Here is a 26814-nt window from a genome sequence, read left to right as displayed (position 1 = left end):
GAGATGATCCTGAGACAGCAGGAGGGGTAGCTGAGCTAGGGCACCCCAACTCTCCACACTTCCTACCCTCATTTAGGAGCAACTGCCTGTTTCTTTTCCTATCTCCTGCACCCAACTGGGAGCTCCTGGAGGTCAGGGCAGTGTCACATTCATCTCAGGGCCTCCAGTGCCCAGCACAAGGTCTGGCACAAACTGGTTCCTGGAAATTATTTACTGGATGGATAGCTTCATGGATGGATGTGTGGGGAGTGTATGCATGGATGGATGAGTGGCTAGATAGATGGTAGATGGATGGGTGGATGAGTGGGGAGTGGATGGATGGATGAGTGGATGGATAGATGGTGGATGGATGGGTGGGTGGATGGATGGATGGATGAGTGGGGAGTGGACAGATGGATGGATGGGTGGGTGGGTAGATGGATGGGTAGGTGGGTAGATGGGTAAATGGGAGGAAAGGTGGGTGGGAGGACATACATGTCAATTCTTTTTCTCTCAATCATGTCAAGAAGTAAGTCCCAATTTGGTGGGTGAGTCCTTAACACTTCTTTACTGATCCTTCTCATGAGGGAGGAGCCAAGCACTCTGGGCAGGCAACAGACCCTGACTGCAGTATGGTGACATTTTTTGTGGCTGTTTCCATTGAGTTTATCACAGTCGCCGTTATTTCATGGCATGTTATACAGGTTTTCCATACATGGGGAGTTTAAAACGTTCCTTCCAAAATTACATCTTTTAAAGGGGGTCACTTTTTCAATGAAGTTATGTCAATAATAATGCAGGCAGCAAATGAATATGCTTTTTAAAAATATAAAGACGTAGGTAGATTCTGTGAATGTGAGTTACATGATGGAGGCAGGCTGAAGGTCCCCAGGGTTGGTGAATTATGCTCCAGTCCCTCCCTTCCTGTTACAGACGGGACGACAGAGGCCCAGAGAGGCTCAGGGACCCACCCAGGGGTCCACAGATTTTTTTCTGTAAAGAGCCAGGTAGTCCGGCCACCGTGGCTCAGTGGTTAAGTGTTGACCTATGAACCACGAAGTCATGGTTCAATTCCCATTCAGGGCACATGCCCAAGTTTCAGGCTCAATCCTGGTGGGGTGTGTGCAGGAAGCAGCCAATCAATGATTCTCATCACTGATGTTTCTATCCCTCTCTTTCTCTTTTCTTTCCTCTTTGAAATCATTAAAAATATTTTTTAAAAGAGTCAGGTAGAAACTGCTTGAGACTTTGCAGGGCTTACGGTGTCTGTCATGTGTTCATTTATTCTATTTTGTTTTTATTCCTCTTTATAAGTGAAAATATCATTCTCGGGTCACAGTCTATACAGAACCAGGCTATGGGCTGGATTTGGCCTGTGGGCTGAACTTGCTGACCCCTGGACGAGCCCTTAGCCATTGGGCAGGAGAGGGCAAAGCCAAAGTGTGAGCCTGGGCCCTGCCCCCCGTCGGCACCCATTCCCCATCCTCGCCGTCTCCTTGTTAGATGCTGGATGTCATTCCCAGCCCTGCAGAGGGGCGCCCCTATGCTCACCTTGCAAGCAGTGGTCCATAGGGAAATGCTTGGTCTCTTCAAAAGCCCTGCTCATGACTGGCCCCTTGAGGAGTGCGTGGATGGAGTCCACCTGGTGGCAGGAGGCTCAAGGTCAGTGTGGCTCCTGTGGCCTCCAGGTTGCAGCGACCCTGGATTCCCAGCGCCTGACCCAGGTTCTGGCTTATGGGTTCTCACCCCGGGTGACGGGAGAAACCCAAGGTCCAGCCAGGGGTGGGAACAAAGGTCCTACCTGGTTAAAGAGATGTTCCAGGCAGCCGTGAAGCTTGTCCTGCTTGTCTGATGGAATCCGCATGTCACAGGGCAGCTCGTCCCCTGGCCAAAGGAAGAAGCCACAGCCATCAACAAACTATTTCCGACCCATCTCACAGCCTCCCAACCTCCTCCCCAGGAGGCTACATCGCTGCAGAGCTCCAAAACCCACAGTGGATTTGGAGTCTGACAGATTCGGATCCTGGCTGTGTGACACCAGGCAAATTTCTTGACCTCTCTGAGCCTCAGTTTCTTCACCTTCAAAATGGGCAGCAGGAACTAAAGCATTACACAACTGTAAGTCATTGTTCTTCCTTCCGAGACGCTGCGAATGAGGAGACGGCGAGCCAGAGAGAAGGAACTGGACCCAAGTCTCCGACCCATCCCCCAGCTGCTTCAGTTCAAGCAGCCGCCACATGGAAGCTCCTTCCTCAAACCTCCCCAGGGGTAGTTTTTATAGCCGAATATCTTATGTGATGAAATATTTATCTAAAGTTCAGCAATATCTTCAACGTTACTTGTGCTTCTCTTTCTTCTGTTAAATTGGAAAAAAAATTGAAATTAAATTTTTATGCCCAGACTACCACTGGAAGGTCACACAACGCAGCTGTGACCGTGGGAGCTGGGGAACCGGGAGACGGGGTTGCAAGGGGGAGGGAGGCCTGTCACCACCCGCCCTCTCGTGCCTTTTCAATTATGAAGCAAGTGGATTTATAGCCTCTTCACAGAATAAAACATTTAAAAGCTGAAATCAATGAAACTAAAATCAAAGCAAATTTCAGTCTTTCAGAAAAAGTTATAAGTTCAGGATGATCTAATTTATAAAGTACAATGTCTGTCTGTCTGTCTGTCCCCCCAGCCATCACCCACATGTCCATCTGTGCAGACTGTGCTCACCAATGGTCTCCACACGTGACGGTTGGTCATTTCTGGGGGTTCTGACTTACTGTCATGTACTTCTTTTGAACTTTCCTATGTCGTCTGAATTTTTGGTTTGAGCACGTGTCATGGAAACCACCAAGTTGCCCTATTTTAGTGATGTCAGAGCAACTCATCGCAAGCTCTCATTGCATCATGTATGTTTTCATGTGCTCCGTGTCCCATGACATTCGTGGAGAACGTCAGCTCCACGAGGCCAGGATCTTTTGTTTGGTTCCTTGTTGTGATCCCAGCACAACATAGGTGCTCAATAAAATGTGCTGAGTGAGTGAATGAAAGGAAAGGCACTATCAGACTAAAAAACATTGTATAAGATAACACCGAGTAAAGTGCAATAAAATAAACAAAACCAAGTCCCGCTGGGGACCCCCTGCCCTGGAGCAGGAGCCGCTGCACTCACCAGACCCCATCTCGTCGCTGCCCAGGTAGGAGCTGTTACTTCTCACGCTGGTGTAGGACAGGACGGAGTCCCGATTGCTGTTGCACTCGCTGCGAAGGGGCAGAGAGGAAGACAGGAGTCAGCCGCCAGCTCACACCCTCTGGTCCCAGCACCCAGAACCCACTTTCTGAGTGTAGACAAAACCCCTAGCTCCTCAGAGGACAGCTGGTCCAGAAAGGGCGCGGCGGACCGCCCACCAGTGCCAGAGACCGGGAAGGCTGACCTGAAGGATTTTCTGATGGTGGAGAAACACTTCTAGGCCCCGGCACAGAAATGCAGGACTAGTAAGAGGACAGTTTTTTTGCTTTTATTTGGGAGTAAACTTCCGTCACTCCCCTCATGGGAGAAGCCTGGTTCCTGGACACGTGTGCACATGCCACCCTCGACCACACATTTCCGTGTTCGTCTCCCCAGCCTGGCTGGGAACCTCCTGAGGACAGGACCGTGTTCTCTTAGCTTGTGTCCCAGGGACTCAGAAGGTATGGAAATCAAAAACCACAACCCTGAAATTCTTTCCTTCACCTTTTTGAAAATTAAAGGAAAAATCGGAAGACCCAAACATGTCAGACTGGAAACCCAGAGAGATGGGGAAACCTCGGGCTGTGGACACGAGGCGCTGGGAACATCTGCCTATACAGAAACTCCGCCAGAAACACGGGCCAGTCAGACCCCCTCGGAGACTGACAGACACGAATGCCGGGAGGCTGGGGCGAAGGTCATTCATGTCAAATTCCAGCCGTTCTGTATTTTGCCCAAAACAACTGAAGCGCCCTCCAAGGTTCTACTCTCCCCACGAGATCAAATGTTACAGAACCTCTCCCTGGAGCCCATGGTGCTTGTTTATTTGTGGTAAGGACTTCCACTCAGCCACCACATGGTTTATTACAGGAAATTGAATTTTTAGTCCATTTAACCCACTAATTAGGACTACACTGATCTTGTTATAATTAACTTAACCAGTAAAAAAGAACAACTCAGACCCTCTCAGACAGAGTTAGGAAGGAAAAAACTGCCTTCCTCCTGGGATCAAGTAAAAATAAAGTGCTTGTTGCAGAAACCATGTAAGTTTTAAGACACACCACAGATCTCGACTTTTTCTCTGACCACATTCCATCAGCGTGCGCAGAGCGGCCCTGGAACAGAATGGACGGTGGTGGCCACAAGGGGACAGAGCCAACAAGGGGGCAGAGCCTGCAACGTTAGCGTTGGGAGCTTAGATAACCCCAGAACCACATGGCTTAGCAACAGTGCCCCATCCCACTGCTTCCTGGAAATTGTCCCTCCAATTCTGACTTTCCCACAGGTCAGTGGCCTCAACTGTCCCACTGGCCACCCATGTCAAACCCCAGATGACGCCCACAGCTGCCCCCACCTGTAGGAGTCACGGTAGCTCATGGTGTCATGACCTGAGTCCTCCTGATCCTCCTCAGACACCTTGAAACACACTTTCTTGATGCCCCCGTGGTCGGTCCTGTCCATCTCGTTCTCTTCATTGACCAGTGGGGAGGACGAGGTCTCCTCAGCCAAGGGTGGATGGCAGGACCCACCAGAGGTGGGCTCCGTGATGGTGGACAGCAGCCTGTGGGAGCAAAGACTTTGAACTCAAAGGCACACGCCGGTGGTTTTAATGGCCTTCATGGAGGCTCCAGGCAAGGTCCTGATCTCAGGCCTCACCTCTGACCCTAACAGAGGAAGCCATCAAATGCTGTGTTCCCATCCCTGAGAATCCCACTAGCAACTCCGCAGGAGCACTTACACCGTCCCTCCTGTAGGGGGCATGAGAAACAGCGGTTCTTTATTTCCTGGCCAAGCTACACAAGGTTCAAGGGCATAGAACACGACTGGGAAAGTTGCTGCAGAGGTTCAGAGAGCACATCTTTTCGGCGTTGTAGGCCATACGATCTCAGTTACAACTACTCAACTTTGCCGCATTCATGTGAAAGCACCACAGACAACATGGGAATGGATGCGCATGGTTGTGTTCCAATGAGACTTTATTTTAAGACAATGAGGCAGCGGGCTGGATTTGGCCCACAGGCCATAGTTTGTCAGCCCGTGGCACAGAGTATCATTAATGGTCAAGTGCATAGGTTTTTAAAACAGACAGACCCCAGATTCAAATCTCGATGCTGCCACTTGCTAGCTTAGAGACCTACAGCAAATTATTTAACCTCTCTAAGACGTAGTTTCCTCATCTGTACAATGGAGTAATATCAACAACTATGTCCCAGGCTGTATGAAAATTAAGGGAGTTAAAATATGTACAGTGCTTAAACGAGTGTCTGGTATCTTGTATGTGAGCAATAAACCCTGGCTGATGAAATCCTATTACATCTCAGTGAGGTCAGTATTATGATCAGCTCCATTTTACAGATGAGGAAATTGAGGCTCAGAGAAATCAAGATACTTGTCCAAGGTCACACAGCTAATAAATAGCAGGCCCAGGATTCAAACCCAGACTCTCCTGGCTCAAACCCCTACATTATTTTTTCTTTTATCACAGACAATTTCCATTATACAAGAAAGTAGAAGGAACTGTATGAAGAATGCCAGGCACACATAGCCAGCTTCAACAATGGCAACTCAGGGTTCATTTTAGTTTCCTGTCTTTCCCTTTGCTCTTTCTTCTGGAGTATTTAAATCCGAGCTAAGCTATCATAAATTTCCCTATAAACACTTCCCTATGTGTGTCTAGCACATAAGGACTTTCTTTTAAAGCAATGGTTCTCAACTAAGGGTGATTCTGCACCTCCCAGAGGAAACATTGAGCAACTCAGCATACTTCCTGAGGGACAAACACTTGCCAGTGTCCAGAGACATTTGTTAGTTGTCACAACTGGAGCGGGACAGGGGTGGGGGGAAATACTGCATCCAATGAGCAGAGGCCAGGGATGCCGCTAACTACCTTACACTGCACACCACACCGCAAAGATGGTGTCCTTAATGTCAAGGCTGAAAAACACTGTTTTGAACCTAACCAGACGGCCGTTACCATACCTACCAAATCAGTAATTCCTTAACACCATCTAGTATCCAGTCCATGTTCAAATACCCCTGGTTGTCTGCAAAGGGTCTTTTCACAGATGGTGTGTTAGAAACACAACCCTAGCCAGGTCCAGGCACTGCATTTGGTTGGTATGTCTCTTCTCTCACAGATCCTCCTCCTCCTCCTCCCTGGACTTGCTCCCCACCCCAACCCCCATCAGTTATTTCCATCTAGAATCACCCTCCCTCTGGATTTGGCCACTTGTGTCCCCGGGGTGCCATGTCACCATCCTCTATCCCAGTGGTTCTCAACCTGGGGGTCGAACGACCCTTTCACAGGGGTCGCCTAAGACCATCGGAAAACACATATATAATTACACATTGTTTTTGTGATTAATCACTATGCTTTAATTATGTTCAATTTGTAACAATGAAAATACATCCTGCATATCAGATGCTTACATTACAATTCATAACAGTAGCAAAATTACAGTTATGAAGTAGCAACGAAAATAATTTTATGGTTGGGGGTCACCACAACATGAGGAACTGTGTTAAAGGGCCGCGGCATTAGGAAGGTTGAGAACCACTGCTCTATCCTCCACGTCCTACAGTTGAGTAGTGAGACCTACCTCTTTGATTCGAGAACAGTGCCATTTCTGTTGGCGAGAGCACTTTGTAGATGGTGCTATGTGTGTGCCCCGTTGCATTACACCAAAAGGGACACCATCTCTCTTTCTGTTAAAGTTCCAAAGTCCCCCAAACCTTTTCCCAAATAGTTTCAGCCTCTGCTAATGATTGCTGCCTACATCTATCATTTCCTTAGAGCAGTGGCTCTCAATCAGGAGTGATTTTGCCCCTGTCCCCCGAGGGGGTATTTAGCAATGTTTGTCACGGCTGGGGAACAGAGATGCTCCTGGCATCTAGAGATGCTGATAAATTGCCTATGATGTACAGGACAGCCTCCACTACAAAGAATCCTGACTCTAACACACACACACACACACAGACTCAATTCCTTCTTGGGGTCAGGGCTCACCTGTTGATCTGGGTGACATACTGTTTCATCTCCTTCAGGGCCACATCCAGCTTGGTAAAGAGCTGCAGATAGGCATCCTGGATCTCACGGTCCTCCTGCTTGAGGAGAAAGCTCAGACCCCGGTCCTCTGGGCCCAGGGCCCCATTGGCTGGCCCAAAGCTGCTGTCACGGGGACTTTGGCATTGAGGGTCCCCATCCACAGCAGGCAGGCACTTCCAGGATGGGGCAGCCATGGTGGTGATGCAGTGCTGGGTGTAGGACATAGGGTTCAGGTGGCCTACATGGATAAAGGGAGAGCTCACTTGGAAACCGTGCCCAGACACCCACAACCCCCTTGGCTAGAAGTATATAATCCATTTCTAGGATCCCAATAAATACGAGAATTTTCCCTTTTAAATATTATTTTAATCCCCTAGATTACTTCAAGACAAAAGTTTTGGCTTAGTATTAATATGCCTTTAACTACTGTGATCTTTTCCTGCCTGGAATGCAGACGTGATGATTGGTACTCCAGCAGCCATTCTATACCATGAGGCATCCTTCAGGACGAAAGCCACCTCTACACCATAGAGATGATGGTGTAGGCAGATAGGAGCCTAGATCCTGGATGACTGTGAAGCCACCATTCCAGCCCTGGACCGCTGACCTCCAGACATGTTTCTGTTTAAGTGTCTGTGGTGTGAGATCCAAACACAATTTCTAACAGACACATGCAGTTACCTTGCTCTGGGTCAAGGCCAATGAGGGAGGGTTTGCGACCAAAGCGGATGCTGAAGGACCTGCCAATGGAGGGAGTGGTCTTGGGGTAGGACACTTCCATGATGTTGATGTGGCAATTGGTGGGGCAGAAGTCCAGGCCACATGGCGAATGGGGTTCCAGGGGTGCTTGCTTGAAGGGTGGGCTGATCCTGCTCTTCAGCTGGGCTGCAAACTGACAGAGGCGGGGGACATGAGGCCATGCTTCAGGACTCTGGGAATTCTGGTGTCCCCACAATTCCCACTTTATCCTGGTCTAGGCCAGACATTCCAAATTGGACAAAATGAATAGCCCCAATGGACAGGTGGATTCCCCTGCACTGCCTTTCACTGGATCCAGATTTCAGGGAAAGTCTGGAGAAATCTGAGTCCTCTGAGTACCTACCCACCTTCATTTCTCCATTTTAGCTGCACACGTGAGCTAAAACCCTCTCTCCCCAACCCACAGTCCATACGGTTCAGGTAAGGCTGCCTCCCCATGCTTGTAGTTACTGGTAATGAGCTAGGCATGAGACCCAAGCCAAGCCAATAGAAGCTCTCGATTCCTTTTCTACGGGGGTCACTAAGGGTACAGCTATTGGGGTCCATTTTGTCACCACATGAGAAAGGCCTGCCTGACAGTGAAGCCAACATGGGAAAACAAAGTCAAGAGAAGGAGAGAGGCCATGTGCGTATGATAGTTCGAGCACCTGGATACAACCATGCCTGAAGTTCACCTCTGGACTTTGCAGTAATAAAAGCCAATAAAGTCTCCTATTTGTCTAAGCCAAGTTGTGGTGGGTTTTGACATTTATAACCGAAATGCCCCAGGTTGAGGGTAAAGGTACCTCCTGATAGCAGGCAATCCTCTGGCCAATGCTCTCCAGCTTGATGTCGCAGATGTGGCGGAACTCGAAATGGGACATGGTCCTGATGCTGTTGCTCAGGGCCATGAGCCGCCCACAGTTCTGCACAAAGACGCTGTCATCGGCAGCAAAGGCCTCGAGGATCTGCAGAAACATCAACTCCTGAGCACACGCTCTGCACCAAGGAGGGTCTTAAGCAGTTTATCTACAGAGATTCCTGTGTGCCTCATAACACCCCCACGAGGTCAGGTCTATTACTGGCCCATTTTGCAGATGCGTGAACTGAGGCTAAAGAGATAAGCCACTCTTCTAAATCCCATATCGTGGGCAGAGACTAGAATTCAGGGCTCCAGGCTAACTCAGAGGAAATGGGAATCAGGCTACTCCACCCCCAGGGCAGTGCCCAACAAGACCTTGGCAGTGAGGCCGAAGCAGCCACGGGGCTCCACGATCTTTTCCAGCACGTGACACTTGATGCCCGCTGTGCTCACGTACTCATACACCACGCCATGCTCCAGGTGCACATTGTCCACATTCAGGCTAACCACAGGGCTGTCCTCATGCAGGCTTAGCTGGGCACCCATGGACAGCAGAGGGAAGGCTGAAAGCCAAAAGTACAATGAATCCTGAAGAGGGGGCTCCACCCCACAGCCAGCCAGCCCCCTGGCCCTGCACCACAGACAGCTCCCGTCAGACAGATGGGGAACTGAAGCCTGTGCTGCAGCTCTGTTGGATTTTGCCAGCCTACTATTGTTCACACCTTGTCCTACATTGTCCCGCTAGAAATCAACCCGTGTGCCCTATCCCAGTCTATGTGGCTTAGAAGAGGCCCCCCCACACCTGCATCATTCACCAAAGGCACAAGCTGAAGATTTCCTCTATTCACAGTGACTGGCTCAGGAATGAGCACGTGACCCAAGCTGGGCCAATGAGAGTCAAGTCTGAGACTTTTGCTGGATCTACAATGAGCTGGAGACATTCTCTTTTCAACTGGATTCCAAGCTGCCAGAGCCACCGCATGGATAAAACAGCAGGTAAAAGGAAAACCAACACAGAGGGAGCAGAGCTGAAAACTAGAGAGAAAGAGACTCCTTAGAAGACTACATAAAGCACTGGATCGAGCCAGATCTGAAGCTTCCATGACCCTACTCAGACTTTTCAGTTTCCTGAGTTACTGTTGTTACGTAGCCCAGATACAGTCCCAATCAACATGGGCCCAGAGAGGCTACATGACGAGGTATGTCACAGCTAGAGAGTGACATACCTAGAAAACAAAGAAGGCACTACATGATATATAGTTAACTAATACATGCAGTAAAGAAAAAGAATAGGTTAAGATGGTTAGGATAGGATAGGATAGGATAGGATAGGATAGGATAAGGAGACTCTGGGATAGGAGGGCGCTCTGAGGAGGTAACATCTGAGAAGAGAGGTGAATGAGGCAAGAAGTACTCAGAAAGAGCGCATTCCAGGCAGAGGGAACTGCAAGTGCAAAGGTCCTGGGGTAGGAGGACATTTGGTGCTGGAGTGGATGAAGCAGAGAGGGCAAACAGGAAAGTGATGAGAGGTGAGATTGAAGACCATGATGAGGACTTGGTCTTTGCCCTGAGTTAGGATGGGAGTCACTGGAATGTTTTGTTCTGTTTTTTTAGAACAGCCCATAGGAGGAGAGGTGAGGCGGGACCGGGAGGATAGTGAACAGCTATTGCAATCGTCCTGGTGAGAAATGACGGTGGCTTGGACCAGGCAGCAGTAGAGGTGGTGGGAAGTGGTACAACTCTGGGTGCATGAGGAAGACAGAGGCAACAAAGTGCGCTTCCGGAATTAAGGTGGAGGGAGTCAGAAGAAAGGGAACAGTTGAGGGGACTCCAAGATCTAGGACCTAAGAATCTGAAAGATGAAGATGGACGCTCAGGGGAAGTTCAGGAGCTTCCATTTTGGCCACGCGGAGCCTGCGATGCCTGTTAGATACTGGATGGGGGAGGGGGGAGGTAGAAAGACAGGTCTGGAGTTCAGGGCTGAGGCTGCACTAGAGAGATAAATGAGGGAGGTCGTAGTAGGCAGAATAATGGCCCCAAAGACAACCCCATCTTCATCCCTGGACTATATGCTCTCACATGGCAAGGGGAAACGACGGTTGCAGATGGAACTAAGGTTCTAAGCAGATGGCTTTACAATGAGATGATCCTGGATGAGTCAGGTAGACCAGTGTAATCACAAGGCTCTTAAATGGGGAAGATGGAAGCAGAAGAGGCAGAGTTAGAGAGGTGGCAAGGAGAGAGGGGCTCAGGTCAACACTGCTGGCTCCGCATATGAAAGAAGGGACCCATGACCCAAGGAACACAGGCAGCTTCTAGAAGCTGAAATGGGCAAGTAAATTAGCTCTCCCCTAGAGCTACAAAGAGAATGCAACCCTGCTGACACCTCGGTTCTAGCCCCATGAGCCTCATCTCAGACTCCGACCTCCGAGACTGTAGGAGAGTAAATGTGTGCTGTTCTAAGCCATCAGGTCTGCGGTGCTTTGTCAGAGCAGCAATCAGAAACTAACACAGAACTGATGGCGTCAAGATGGGATCACAAGGGAGTGTAGACACAGAAGAGGACCCAGCTCCCCGCTGGAGTCTCTAGCTCACTGCCCACCTGTCCTGTTACCTGAGTCGGGCTGGTCTTCCTCCCGGGCCCCCTCACCACCTGGGTCCTCGCCAGGGGTCTCCTGGCTGGCTCGGGCCTCCTGAGCATCCTCGTGGGTGTGGTAGATCCACTGGTACAGACCCTGTGAGGGGAGCAGAGCAAGAGGGGCAGCCATGGCACTGGGAGCCCAGGGAGGAAGGCACGGCAAAGGTGCAAACGGTTCCTTCACTCCAGAGCTCAGGCGTTTAGCCTGTGATGACACCTCCTTTGGAGAGGCCCCCAAGGCTTCGCTCTGGAACCTCCCTGAGGGACCTCCAGTCACCCTCAGCCCTCAGCCCTCACCCTCTATAGTCTATACGCCACACAGGTGCCAGGGGAGGGGGAGCCTTTGAAAATGGAAGTCGGATCCATGGGTGCAGAAAACGTGTCTCTCCTGTGGCCCCAGGGCCTAGGAAAGTGTCAGGCACACAGCAGGTGCTCAATAAACACTTACTAGATAATCCAATCATTAATAGCACCTTCCACAGAACCCCAGCCCCTGACCCAAGTACAACATCAATTTTCACCATCCACATAACCATTTGCCCAACAAATGGTGCCTATGCAGTAAGAAACGAGGGTCTTATCACACCCATTCACACCTGTGAAAACCAAGGCCATGAGGTATTACAGCCCAGCTCCTCCAATCCAGGGAGGCAGAGGGGGCAGAGGGCCGAAGCCCAGCTCGGTCCCACCAGCCCTCCCAGACCCAAACACCACGATGCCTTCAGACATTTTTCCAGAGAAAGGTGGCCCTCAGCCCCACCCCCTCACTGAGCAGGGCTCCCCTGATCCCCTTGGCTGCTGGGTGGCTTACCAGGGCCTCTTCTCGGCGGTTTCGGAATGCCTGGAAGTGCTCCAGGACTTCTGGGGCGCCGTCGTTCATCACGTTGTTGCCATTGACCTTCAAGATACACTGGCCAGCGCAGAGCCCTGCGGCCGCGGCCTCTGACCCTAAGGGAGACGGGAATGCTTGAGGCTGAATGCCAAGCGGAGGGCCTGAGCAGTGCAGGCAAGGGCAAGAATCCAGATGAACACTGTCTTCCACCCGCCCCCCCAAACACTCCACCTCCATCCTTCCCACCCAGGAGCCACTCTCTGACCCACTCCAGTAGGCAGGGCAGGGACCGGCATCCCCATTTTGCAGAAGTAGTTGAGGCTCAGAGGAACAGCAACTAGTTTCACTCTAAAACTTCATCTCCTTTAAAATCCTGTAACAACCTGTGATACTGGGACCAGGATCAGCCCATTTTGTAGACAGGAACACAGAGGCTCAGAGAGGCAAAGTAATTCTCTCAAGGTCACTTTGCTAGGAGAAGCCAGGGTCAAACCCAGGTCTATAGGACTCCACATGCCTGTTTTCTCAGCTGTACCACAATTCCCAAACTGTGGGCCGTGGACCCCAGGGTTCTGTGTGGTTAATATGAAGGATCTGTAAATGCAAATGAAATGCCAAGCTTTGTCTGTACATGAAATAATATCAGGCCCATACGGAGTGATGGTGACGAGCACAGGCCTGGACCCCAGGGGCCTGGGTTCAAACCCTGGCTCTGCCACTAACCAACCGTGTGACTTTTGGTAAGTTCCTGCCTGGCCATGAGCTTGAGCTGAGGAATAGGGTCTCTTGTCGAGTAAATGGGTATTTTTCACCTCGCCATAGTCCTCACCACTCCCTATTGTCTTCCTCTCAGTTACTCATTTGTAACAGCCTGACCCCCATAGGTGTCTGCATTTTCAAGCCTTGGCCTCAAGCAAAGAAAGTAAGTGCTAATGGTGCACTATGAGCACAGGCCTGGTGGTAATGGTTTGGGCAGCTCTGAACTCCTATCTCACACACAGATGGGTCTCCCAAGCTCCCCTCTGTCTGTTAGGCTCCCACTCACCTCTCCCAACAGCATAGACATAGGGCGGGGCAGCTCCACGGATCTGGAAGCACAAAGCCTCTGGATGGTCAGGGACTTTGACGATCCTGCAGCAGGAGAAGCAGCCATAAGGAAAAGCAGCATCACTCCCAAGAGCCCAGCGGGCCACCCTGAGGAGCCCCTGCCTCCAGGACTTTTGGGAAATCCGACCCAAAATCATAGCAGTGCCAGGCTTTCCAGCTCCCAGATATACAGAGAAACCTCGCTTAGCCTAACCAACGCCCCCACCACCAGGGTCTCCAGTTCATCTGAAGCACGGCCTGCCCTTGGAGCTGCAGTCCACACCCAGAAATCCCGATCCCCCTCTCCCTTTTCCATCCCTCCTTGTGGGAGGAGGCCTCTTGGTGGCCAGAACAACACCTCTGCCGGTGACGTTTTATTCAACAACCACAGATGGAAGAGTGAGAAGTGATCCCCACATCTTGGTGCTGACTCTAGAAAAAAAGCCCACACGTGTCCTCCAGAGAACACGGTTTGAAAGCCCCGGTCTTGGCCATTCTGCAGGTGGGACACCAGAGCCAAGCAGGTGGCCCCTGCTCAGGACTGTGCAGTGGGCATCATTAACCCAGGGGCCTCAATGCAGCTGCCTGCTTCCCCAAGGGCATGTCCCCCACCATGGCCTTCAGGATCGTCTCTCCCGTCCCCACCAGCCAGAGAAAGCCAGGCTCTTGGGAGCCTGTTCTCAAAGCCCAGGTGTTGCCAGACTTAAGACAGGCTCATTCCACTTGGGTGATTTCTGCCACTTCCACATTCCAGCCCACCAATCAATCATTTTCCCTAAATTGACTTGCCTTTCTACTGAAATAATCATATTAAAACTTTCCATCCTGCCTGTCAACAGAAAACTGGGAAGCATTTGCCTTAAATAGAAGGGAGAAGTGGAAACCAAATGCACAATTTTTAAAATAGAAAACGCTTCTCCCTGCACCTATATCTGGTATCCAACCACTTCTCACCACACCCCTGCTGCCATGCAGGCTGGTCCAGCAGCCTCCTCGCTGCTCCCCTGCTTCCACCTCTGCCCCCCACCATCTGGTCTGCACCTGCAGCCAGAGGGACTCTGCCAGAACCTACATCAGATCGTGCCTCACCAGTGGCTCCACGGTCATTACTGTGGACACAAGGTCCTACAGGGCCTGGCCCCATTGTCTGGCCAACCTCATCGCCCATCCCTCCCTCTCACTTGCTCTGCTCCAGCACATCAGCTTCCTCGCTATTCCTCAAACACACCGGCCAGGTTCCTCCCCGGGCCTTTGCATCGGCTGTTTTCTCTGCCTGGAGCCCTCTTCCCCCGCAAGTCCCCTGACTCCCTCCTCACCTCCTTCAGGCCTGCACCTCAGTGCTCAGTGGCACCCCGACCACCATCCCTCCACACCGCCCATCTTCTTTCCCAGCATTAGGTATCAGCCCACACTTGCCACCAGCTGGTCCCGTATGCCTCTTACTTCTCCACTGTTTGTGTCCGTCTGTCTCCTGCTCTACCCTCCAACCAGACTGAGATCTATGAGGCGGAGAAATGTACCCATCCAGACGTGGCTGGATCCCCAGAGCCTGCAGCACCACTAGACACAGCGGGCGCACGATCAACACCTGCTGAACGACTGAAGGCAGCAGCCTCGTGTCATGTACCTGCAGAATGAGCCCCACCCACAGGGATCCAGGAAGGCTCGGCCCCCACCATCCCCAGCACTCAGGCAACTCCTCGACCTGAGAGGAAGGTCGGTGGACACCTGGCCCCTGGGGACACTCACTCTTTGGCCTTGGTGGCCACCAGGAGGCGCACGGGGCGGCGGGAGCAGAAAGACTGGTTGAGGATGGACTCCACCTCTGAGAAGGGCCGCAGGAACACCAGGTCCTCGTTGATGGAATAGATCTTCCTCCCCACCTGCAGGCCAGCCATCTTGGAGGGGAGACATGCACACCAGGTTGCTAGTTTCCTGTCCTCCTCACAGCCCCAGCCCCAGGGACTAAGCATGACCAGAGTGACCCCCAGGGCAACCAGCCCCCCTGTGTGGTAAGCCGTCCCTCCCCTCTGCAGGCTGGTGAGACTGGTTCTGGCCACGGAGCTATGAAGGGAAGCCGGCTGGAGGCACTAACAGAAAATACATTTTCCCTCGAGGAGAAACTGCTGTGGGCTGCCCCTGCTTCCCACCCTGCTGTGTGAGGACAGGAGGCATCGAACTGGGGCAGCCTCCTTGTGACAAGGAGGGCTTGGCCAGCCAAGTCAAAGAGAGGTTGACCCTGAACCAAGACTCACAACCACCTCCTTCTAACCGCTTAGATCATTCGAAAAGCAAAGTCCTATGGCTCTAGCCACTGTGGGGCGAGCAGGTGGCTACACAGTGATTCCTAATCACTACACGGACACAAGCAGGCGCCTGGACATATGACAGGTGCCTCTCCCTACCCAGCCGCACACCCCAGGGGGCAGCGGAGAGGACCTGGGGCTGCAGCCTTGGCCTGCCACAGACTCGCTCTCCTTCCTCCTGCAGACCTTGTGTCCATGACAGCAAGAAACTTGTCTTATTCAGGCCACGGAGGGTTAGTTTTTCCCTTATCAAAGCTGATTCAGAACCTCTTCCCTTCACCTCCCCATCAGGCCAGCAGAGGGAGCCAGTTGCACACACACTGAGAGGACAGCCCTTAGCAGAGGGGCTCTGTCCCGGCTCCAGGAGGAGGTCGACAAGATGGCCCTGAACTCAGTTTCCCCACATGGACAATGAGTGAGTGGGGGGGGGGATGTTCCAGGATTTGCTGCCTGCCTCAAGGAATGTGTAGAGAGACGCCTCACTCTCCGACCCCCACAGCCCCTCCGAGAGGCCTCACCTCGGCCAGAGAGCCCCTCTGGACCGACTTCACCACCACGGCCTTGTTCTTCTCCTCGATGTCGAAGCCATAGTCTTCCTCCTGGGGCAGGATCTGTGGGCCCGAAGTAGGAGAGACCCGGTGAGGCAGTGGAGTCGGGAGGGAGGCCTGGAGCCAGCCCTGCCTTGGCCCCAAACGACTGTGACCCTACTGGCTCCTCAGGCCCCAGATCTACATGGGGGAGGGGTATGGGGGGAGGAGTATAACAAAATAAAACAGCACCCAGGACACACAGTAGGTGCTCTATACCTATCTGTGAAGACACACCACCTAGCTCGTACCTCAATCTGGTGCTGATTTCGTGTTTACTTTTCATCACCTGTCTCCTCTTTCTCCTCCCAACCTAAGGACAGTCTCTCAGTCATGCACTACTGTCTCCCATCTGCTGGCATACTGTAGGTGCTCCATAAAAATGCACTGGTCTAGCCCAGCCGGTGTGGCTCAGTGATTGAGCATCGACCTATGGACCAGGAGGTCACGGTTCAATTCATAATCAGAGCACATGTCCGGGTTGCAGGCTTGATCCCCAGTGAGGGGTGTGTAGGAGGCAGCCGATCAATAATTCTCTCTCATCAATGATGTTTCTCTCTCTCCCTCCCTCTCCCTTCCTCTCTCTGAAATCAATAAAAACATATTTTTTTTAAAAATGTACTGGCCTAGTGAACAAACTAGATCTAAAGGTGTCCAGCCACCAAGAACTTGGCAGGCAGCTTGGGAGGCTTTGGGGTTCGGGGTGGGGAGCCACAGGGAAACACATTTATACGTTCAACCATTATCTGCTGAGCTGCTGCCTATTATATGGGTCAGGTACTTCACTGGGCGCTGGAAACGGTATTGAACAAGACAGACAGTTCCTGCCCTCATGCAGCTATCTAGTGGGGGAGGAGAAACAGATACAGAATGTGACAAAGGAAGTGTATGAAGTTTGAATTAAATAAAGCACTTAAAAAAAATAAAATAAAATAAAATAAAGCACTTAAAAGGACAGAACATGGTGTGACACAGGCAGAAGAGGCGATATGTGAGCCAAGACTGAATGAAGTGAGGAACAGAACTTTTATATAAAGAACGAAGACAGTGATCCAGGAAGAGGGCACAGCATGTGCAAAGGCCCTGAGTCAGGTCCAAGGTACTGGAGGATAAAAAGCAGATGAGAATGGCTGGGGTGGAGTGAGGAAAGGGAGGGAGCGGGAGAGGGAGCTGGAGAGGCAGGAAGAGTCTTGTAGGCCATAAGAGACTGGGTTTTATCTCAGTGTGACGGGGAGCATGGGAGGGCTTTACAGTAGGAGAAACAGTGCACAGAAAAGCAACCCAAGAAGTACTGCAAGAGAGAAGTCAATGGAGCTGTCTTCATATTCTTCGGAATCTGGCCCCAACTCTGGCTGCGGCAAGAGACCTAACCTCTCTGAGCTGTCCCTTGATTGCTCAAGAGGCACGGGGGGCCAGGCATTGAGATGAAGGCTGCTGCTCACAGTAAGCAGAGGAACAGGACCTGGTGGGCTTGGCAGGCAAACTATCTGAACAGGCTGCCAACACTAACATCTTAGGGTTTGCACATACATGTTCTACCTCAACTGCAAGGACATTGAGAGCAACGGGATGGACAGGGTGCCAGCCCGGAAAACTAAGGCTTTGGTCTGCAGGGTGAGTCATCTCAGGAGGCCATTCTCTCTGCAAATGCAAGGCTGGGATGGAGGGTGGACAAGGGGAGATGGAAAGGAAAAGCTAGACAGCCTGATCTCTTTTGTGAGGAAGGCAGTCTTGGCCAGTGAAGTGACCTGGCCTCTTGGCAGCATGGCCAGCCGCCACCTAGAATCACCCATACTCTTGGGTGCTCCAGGCTGAGCCCACATCGGAAGCCGTATCGGAAGGTGGGTCTGGGAAGGAAGACGCGGCAGCTCAGCTCCGCTCCTACCAGCAGGCGCTTGGCCAGAATGTTCTCCACCAGCTTGAAGTCGTTGCGAAGCTGTTTGTTCTTACTGCTGGTCCCCTCCATCTCCTCATCTGCGTGGAAGCGGAAGTACTGCGACTCATCCTTGAACTCGCTCTTCTCCAGCACTGCAGACCCACAGACACACACGCACGTGGTCAGGCTCACGCGGGAAGGTTTCGGCCGCGTGCCAACTGGCAGCCACGGGCCGGAACCAGCCCCTGGACACATGTGGTTTGGCCGGCACCGTGTTTTATTCAATGGAATCCTGTGCCAACACTAACATATTAGGATCTTTCACATAAAAGTCTGGCTTTCTGTTGTCTCTTGAAAAATCTGAACTTGCCCCTCCTGCTATAGAGACATACTGCAAAGCCAGAGTAACCAAGACAGCGTGGAACTACCGCAGACACAGATGAAGAACCCGTGGAAGAGAACAGAAATCACATACGAGGACCGTGTGTTTATGGGAACTTAGTATGTGACGTATGATGAATGACCACGTGGAGAATTCCAGATGGTGCAGGGAACCCATTTTGCGGGGGATGGAAATAAAATTGGATCCCTACTCACACTTAGACCATAATAAACTCCTGATGGATTAAAGACCTAAATATGAACAGGAAAACTAAAACTCACCACACAAAATGCAGGGGGATATCTTTGTCCTAGGGTGGAAAGGGGGTTCAGGTTCAAACCCTCCAGAAAGCACTATAACTTCCTTTCAACAAGAAGGCCACAGGCAGACAGCAGATACAAAAAGCACCGTCATGTCTAAAACCAACAAGGGATAACTATCTAGAATATACAAGAAGCTCCAACAAATCAACCGGAGAAGGCTGGGAACCTCATAGGTAAAGGGCAAAGGATATGAATGAGCGACTAACAGAGGGGTAAACCCAAATGGGCATCACACATGTGAACAGGAGCTCCACTTCAATAATGACCAGAAAGAGGCCACAGGGGGACTCTTCAGACCGGGGCTGCCCACCTCAGGCCCTGTGGGCCAGATCCAGCCCATTGCCTCCTTCCGTAGATGAAGTTTTCTTGGAACCCAGCCACAGCCCTTTATCCACGTATTGTCTGGGGCTGCTTTTGTGCCACAGGGACCGAGGTGAATCATTGCAGGAGTCTGCATGGCCCACAAAGCCTAACGCTTTTACTAGCTGGGCCTTCACAGGAAAAAGCTTCTAACCTCTGACCTAAGACAAACCAGGAAAATGAATAAAAATAACCAGTAACCACCAGTAGGTGACCTGGTCCCTGTGAATTACAACTTAACGAAGCACCTACTAGCTGCAGGCTCACCATGGATGGCAGCTCAGATTCACTTACTCCTCAGGCAAGGAAGGGTTTGCTGCACCCCTTCGACAGATGGGGACACTGAGGCTGGAGAAGCTAAATAAACTGACCGAGGTCCCAGAGCTCCTCCTTTCACCATGCTGCCTAGCCTGGCCTGCTAGAGGGAGGCAGGGACAAATTACATGAAGGAGGCACATCAGAGCTCAGGTTGGTAAAGGCTGCTGCAGGACATCAGGGGCCGAGAGAAGGAAACCCCACTGCCTTCGCCTCGCCAAGTCCCCGCCATCCCCCAAAACAGAGGCTGCCTGCCAGGGTGGTAACGACAGAGACGCAGCAGGCGGCCTGCCCTTCTTCCTCCTCCCTCTCCGGGACGTCTAGCTGTTTCTGAGCTTCTTTCGCAGGCCACCCCTCTTACCTCTTGAGAGAGCAGACACACAAATTACTGCTCTCCCCAGAGCTCGGGAGCCAGGCCCCAGGGGGCTGGCTGGCTTCCCCCCGACAGTAAACATGTGGGAAGAAGCGGCATGACGTTGTGTCTCTGCTGAAATGTTTGGGACACAGCTGGACTCCGAGTCTAGGAGCTCAGCAAGGTGAGGTATCACCACTGCCTTCTTTCAGCTGAGGCGGCTGGCCTACCGTGTGAAATGGGCCCAGATCCAGGTTCAAATCCCTGCTCCGCCCCTTCCCAACTTCATGTCCCTTTAGCCTCTCTGAGCCTCGGTTTCCTCTCCTATGGGGGTAGTAACAGCACCGACTTCCCGAAGTGGCTGTGAGGACTCAGTGGTGAGCCTCCGTTTCCCCGGACGTGCCTGAGTGAGAGAGCTGGACCACCGGACTCTCGGGTCCCTCCCTGAGGACATCTCAGGGTCCGTGAGCTCAGGTCAGAGGCCTCGAGGCGCCACGCAGGCCCCACCTCACCCTCCGCTCTGCACCCCAACCTGCATTTTGCAGCAGCCACAAACCTAGGATGCGGCCCTTTCCTATTTTAGCCTGTTTCTGAGTTCGTGGCAGGGGACGGGGGAGCAGGGGCCGCACCCTGCAATTTCTCTCCCTGAGGGGCCTTGAGAGTGTTGGTACTGCCTGGGAGTCACCCCCCCCCCCCCACACACACACACACACACACACGAATGTCCTCAGCCAGCAGCCTTCCCAGAATAGCAGCTGGGGTGGACCCCTAATTACTCTCACCCACAAATGAGAGGTTCGGCCCAGCTGACTGGCAGGAGGGACGGAGCTGTCAGAGGGCCCCACAGGGAACAGAGCGGCTTCTGGGAATGAGGGACTTTGATGAGTTGGGGCCAATGAACGGGAATGGCTGAGGCTGCCCAGACTGGGCCCAACCTGCCCTCGCAGCTGGGGAAACAGGCAACTAGGGAGTGAGTGCCAACCCCAGAGCCATGGGCCTGCTGAGCTCAGAGGGGAGGGGACAGCAAGGCCTCCAGCAGGAAGATGGGGAAACTGAGGCCCAGAGAGGGACATGGGCTTATTGGGAGTCAGCTGAATCAGGCCTAAAAGCAGGGCTACAGGCTACAAGGCAGGCGAGGGACCAGGGGACCTCTCCTGTGAGTGGCATACCTCTCACCTGCAGAAGGGACAGGAAATTCAGGAGAATATCTGTCCTAGGGTGGGAAGGGGTTCGGGTGCACTGTACTCCAAAAAGTACTGCCCTGTCTAAAAGCCAACGAGGAATAACTATCCAGACCAGTGGTTCTCAACCTTCTGGCCCTTTAAATACAGTTCCTCATGTTGTGGCCCAACCATAAAATTATTTTCGTTGCTACTTCATAACTGTAATGCTGCTACTGTTATGAATCGTCATGTAAATATCTGATATTAGGCGACCCCTATGAAAGGGTCGTTCGACCGCCAAAGGGGTTGCGACCCACAGGTTGAGAACCGCTGATCTAGACTATGTAAAAAAAACTCCAACACATCAACCAGAGAAAGCTGGGAAACTCACAGATGAAGAGGCAAAGGATATGCATCTCATGACCAAGAAAACTGTGGCCACAGCGAAGTTTCCCTGGCAGCCAGCTGCGCCCATTTGTTTACACGTCGCCTGTAGCTTCTTTCAGCTGCAATGGCAGAGCTGAGCTGTGACAGAGGCCGTGTGGCCTGAAACGCCTGGACTATTTACTGTCTGGCCCTTTGCATAGAGTTTGCTGACCTCTGAGTAACAGCACAAAGCGGAAGCCAGGAGGAGGAACGGCCAGGCAGCCTTCCAGAGTCCCATCCCTCCGCGCCACCGCCTGGGTCCCAGCCATGCTCTCTCCGGGCCTCAGTTTCCCCTCCCTGTGAAATGCAGCAGGACAGACGGAGGCTGGGCGGAGGGGAAGGGGTGATTACCGTGGTGCATGAAGCCGTTGTTACACAGGCCCACGCCAAGCGCCACTGCTTCCTCCCGCGTCTGGCAATCGCCCTGGAATAGAACAAAAGAGGCGGGGGGTTAGGTGGACTGGCACCCGAGGGGCTGTGTGAGGCTGGAGAAAAGCCCCCCACCCCTAGCTTGGACAGAGAATTGTGTCTGTTTTATTGACTGAGGTACCCCCCAAAACATGTGTGTGATTGTTATTAATAAACCCCAAACGAGAGTCTTATTTTATTGTATTTGCAATAAACACACCGAGTAGTGTGTGATAAACACCACAAAAGAGAAATGGAGGTTTCAAGTAGCAGACACTGTTGGCTGCCTAGAAACAACCCTTTCCAAAGCCTGCAGGACTGAGACCCTCACTGTTGTGGATGGCAACGAGTCGATCCAAACAAACGCAATGCCAGCCTCCCTTGCAGTTAAAGGTGGTCAGTGAGACATAAACAGAAATCGGTGGTAGGGACTCTGGCAAAACCCCCTTGTCCCTGGCCCTTCCTTTCTCTTCTTCTGCCTGGAACAAAGATGTGATGGCTGGAGCTTCTGCAGTCACCCTACACCTTGAGGGCAGAAACACACTAAGGACAACACAGTAGGAATGTGGTCTTCAAAGATAACATGAGGCTACCCTAGCAGCTCTGAACTACCAACCTCCGGTTTTCTCTCATAATACAGAAAAATAAACCCCTAATTTCTTTCAGACTCTGTAGCAGGATCTCTGTTCAATTCCTAACTGACTTAGCTCTAGCCAATGAGACATCTGGGGAAACCTGCAGGCGATTCTGGATAACCCCCTCCTCCCTGATAAAAGGGGAAAGCAGCCCGCCCCTCCCTGCCTGGGGTAGAGTCACACGAGGAAGTGACACAAGGGGTTGTGAGGCGATCTCATGACCAAGGTGCAGACCTGCTGAGGATGACGGAGTGGAAGATGGAAGGCTCTTGATCTGTGGCCTGACTATTGGGTGGCATGAGTTTCTGCTCAGGCCACTGCGTAACTGGGTTTTCTGTCCCTGGTACAGTTTAATAGGGGGCCCTGGCTCATCTCAGGGCTTCTCCGAGAAAGTGACTTTCAACCCAACACTGAAGAATGACCAGGTGTGGCCAGTGTACTGGGCTCACCTTTGGGGGCCAACTCTCCCACGTAGAATGTCATCTCGGTGGGACAGTCCCTCAAGGGTTGCCACCGCCCCCCCGGGCCAGGTTGAGACACATGATCCATGGAAGGCCGTGCGAAGCTCCGTGCCCCAGGAACATGACTGAGCGGAGGAACCCCAGGCTCAGGAACAAGTGGGGCTGATTCTCCCGGAGAGCAGTGTCCTGCAGACGGTGCCCCTCAGCTCCGCGCCTGCCCGAGAAGACGGGAGTTCCCCGATGCCAGTTCTTTCTAAGGCCTGGCTCCTGGGTCTGGCCTGACTCTGCGGGTGCTCCGTGACCTTCCAACACACCCCCTCCCGTTTTCATTCCTGAAGTTAGCCAGAATCTGCTTCTGGCAACCCAAATAATCTCCGCACGTTCAGGCAAAGGGTGTGAGCTGTGTGTGTGCATGAGTAGGGGGTGAGGGGGAGGGGACCTGCGGGTGCGGGGAGAGCTGACAGGCAGAGGAAACAATGAGAAAGGTCTAGCAGTGGGATGGAGCTTGGGGCGGCTGGCAGAGAGAGGGTGAGCGAGCAGGCCTGTGTTCCCGGCTGCATCCCAAGGGCCTGGCATACAGTAGGTGCTCAATAAATACGTGTTGACTAACTGAAGCTGTTGTCCACAGGGGCCAAGTCATGCAGGAGCTTGCAGCCAAGTCAATGAGCTTCAACTATGTTCAGACAACCTCTCATTTATTTTTATTTTTTTTTTATTTATTTATTTTTTTTCGCTTAAAGTATTACAAAGGGTATTACATAAGTGTCCTTTTTTCCCCCCCGCCCTTGACAAGCCCCTGCCCTCCCTTACCCCCCAGTGTCTTATGTCCATTAGTTATGGTTATATGGGTGCATACAAGTCCTTCGGTTGATCTCTTAATCCCCTTTCCTCCCCCCCAACCCTCCCTGGCCTTCCCACTGGAGTTTGACAATCAGTTTGAGGCAGCTCTGCCTCTGTATCTATTATTGTTCAAAAGTTTGTAATGGTCTTTATTATCCATGAATGAGTGAGATCATGTGGTATTTTTCCTTCATTGACTGGCTTGTTTCACTTAGCATAATGCTCTCCAGTTCCATCCATGCTGTTGCAAATGGTAGGAGTTCCTTCTTTTTAACAGCAGCATAGTATTCCATCATGTAGATGTACCACAGTTTTCTAATCCATTCATCTACTGATGGGCACTTAGGCTGTTTCCAGATCTTAGCTATGGTGAATTGTGCTGCTATGAACATCTGGGTACATATATCCTTTCTGATTGGTGTTTCTGGTTTCTTGGGATATATTCCTAGAAGTGGGATCACAGGGTCAAATGGGAGTTCCATTTCCAATTTTTTGAGGAACCTCCATACTGCCTTCCATAGTGGCTGCACCAGCCTGCATTCCCACCAGCAGTGCACAAGTGTTCCTTTTTCTCCACATCCTCTCCAGCACTTGTCGTTTGTTGATTTGTTGATGGTGGCCATTCTGACAGGTGTGAGATGGTACCTCATTGTTGTTTTGATTTGCATCTCTCGGATGATTAGTGACTTTGAGCATGTTTTCATATGTCTCTTGGCTTTCTGAATGTCCTCTTTTGAAAGGTGTCTATTTAGATCCTTTGCCCATTTTTTGATTGGATTGTTTATCTTCTTTTTGTTAAGTTGTATGAGTTCCCTATAAATTTTGGAGATTAAGCCCTTATCAGATATCAGACAACCTCTCATTTAAACAACTCCCAGGGTGGGGGGGTCCTAATACATGGTGACTGGAGAAGATCTGACGTTGGGTGGTGGGCACACGGTGCAACATACACATCTTGTCACATAGAAACCCACTCCTGAAACCTATATGATCGTATTAACCACTGTCACACCAATACATTTAATTTTTTTAAAAAGGATGAACAAAAACAAAGAAAAATAAAATAACTCCCAAAGCGAGAAGTTCTGAGAGGCACTCGCCAGCCGCAGACGCGCCAGAGGCCTGGACTGTCCCAGCCTCCCTGAGCATCGGAGGGGCCAGGGAGGGAAGTTCCCGGCGACAGGAGAAGTGAGGGCCAGAGCTGCAGAGTTCCGTCTGCCAGGACTGGGGCTCAGACACAGAGCAGAGGGCCTGGGGGAACCAGGCCTCGGAATGTTGCCGTCTTGGCTGACCCGGCTGCCTACAGAAGACGGATCTCTCCTGTGGGACCCCGGGCCCGTGGCTGCAGGGCTGGCAAGCTCAGAGTCCCGCTACGGGAGGGAGGCCGCCATCCATGAGAGAGGCGGAATCCGGAGCAGCCACCCCCCAACTGCGAGGGGCCAGCCGGGGAGACACAGCGGGGCCCAGCTCTGCAGCCTGGGGGCCTGGGCAGCCGTCTGGAGCCCACCTGGCTTTCTGAGGCACGCAGTCTGGGCTCCCAGCCCATCCCTGCTCCCCTGCTCCCCAAAGGCTCCTGGAGTGACCCACAGGGAGGCTCCTAAGTTGGAACGGCTGTGGGATTCTCGGGTTAACAGGGAAATCCATTGATCCCAGATGCATCCATCACCTGAAAACTAAGCCCCCACCCCACATCCCGTCAGCCGTGGGGAAACCACAAGTCCCCATTTCCCTCCCCGGAGGAAGGCACAGGCACACACACCACAACACGTCCCCATCCTCTCCCCAGCTTGGCCCCTCACCCCCAAAGCTGGACGCTCCAGCCACACTGGCCTCCTTGCTGCTCCTCCCACACACTTCACGTGACCCCACCTCAGGCCTTGCCCTCGCTCTTTCCTCCCCCTGGAATGCCCTGCCCTGGCTTTTCAGGTCTCAGTCCCTATGTCACCTCCTCGGAGTAGGCCTTTCCCTCGCTCCCTGAAAGTAGTCCTCCACCCCGTCCACCACATCCCCTGGACAAATACTCATCCAGTGCTGCTCTCTCGCCCCCTTAGTCACATCTGCGCTGCGCTTGTCACAGCCTGAAAGTCACTTGTCCCTACAGGGCGCCGCTCTCGGGGGGGGGGGGGGGGGGGGGGGGGGGGGGGATCAGCTCCATGCTCCCTGCCCCTGGGTTCCTCTCACTGCCTACCACATGCCAGGCACTGCACAATCTCCTAATAAACAAATTTGGTTTAAGGTCTGTTTCCCACTAGAATGTCAGCTCTGGTGGGCAGCATTAGCGCCTGCCACGTTCACCCCACAGCCCCGCCCTGAAGCACAGTATCGAGCAATTGGTGGGCCACAAAAAATGTCTGAGGAATGAACTGGATGAAAGAATGGGAAACCCAGCTTGAACACAGACCCTGAAGTCACCTCTATCTGCCTTGGTTTCTGTGTCTCTAAAATGGGAGCAATCATCGTGTCCACTCAGAGCCTTGTGAGGACTAAAGGACATGCTGCACGTGAGACTCTTGGCCTAATGCCTGGCGTGTAGCGAGCACTTGATAAATGTTAGCGATGCGTGCTCAGTTACTTCTCCGCAGGGAGAAATAGCTCAGAATGGAGGGAGCAGAGGCAAAGCAGGGTTGGAGAGGGAACACCGTGGGGGAACTTACAGAGGGCCTCAGGGGGCCCCTTGGCCCATAAATTCTGAAACCCATCACAATGCCCAAGGGTGCCTCTCACCACCTACCACAGGCCGGGCACTGCAACATCTCACTCTTAATATGTCTTTATGATTTCAGAGGGAGGAACAGGGAGAGGGATAGAAACATCCATGATGAGAATCATTGATCAGCTGCCTCCTGCACATCCCCTACTGGGGATCCAGCCCACAACCCAGGCATGCGCCCTGACCGGGAATCGAACTGTGACCTCCTGGTTCATAGGGCGATGCTCAACCACTGGGCCATGCCGGTCAGGCTCACTTGGTCTTGATGGTAAC

General features: G+C 52.1%; 1 protein-coding gene across 1 annotated transcript in view; it reads right to left on the bottom strand.

Annotated features, from left to right (window-relative positions):
- PREX1 (phosphatidylinositol-3,4,5-trisphosphate dependent Rac exchange factor 1) overlaps positions 1-26814 on the bottom strand; it is a 176565-nt gene that overhangs the window by 14366 nt on the left and 135385 nt on the right. The window contains 15 exon segments of the mRNA XM_070420776.1: positions 1531-1621; positions 1781-1863; positions 3140-3228; positions 4551-4757; positions 7203-7479; positions 7923-8133; positions 8786-8947; positions 9217-9404; positions 11456-11576; positions 12291-12427; positions 13357-13442; positions 15147-15295; positions 16222-16314; positions 18176-18318; positions 21839-21911. Of these exon segments, the coding sequence (XP_070276877.1) occupies positions 1531-1621; positions 1781-1863; positions 3140-3228; positions 4551-4757; positions 7203-7479; positions 7923-8133; positions 8786-8947; positions 9217-9404; positions 11456-11576; positions 12291-12427; positions 13357-13442; positions 15147-15295; positions 16222-16314; positions 18176-18318; positions 21839-21911 (2110 nt within the window).

Source organism: Myotis yumanensis, unplaced genomic scaffold, assembly GCF_028538775.1.
Source record: "Myotis yumanensis isolate MYYU_CA2020_CCGP unplaced genomic scaffold, mMyoYum1.0.hap1 SCAF_7, whole genome shotgun sequence".
NCBI classification, from domain to species: domain Eukaryota; kingdom Metazoa; phylum Chordata; class Mammalia; order Chiroptera; family Vespertilionidae; genus Myotis; species Myotis yumanensis.
Note: the sequence above shows the minus strand (reverse complement) of the source record. Positions and strands in the feature narration are given on the sequence as shown.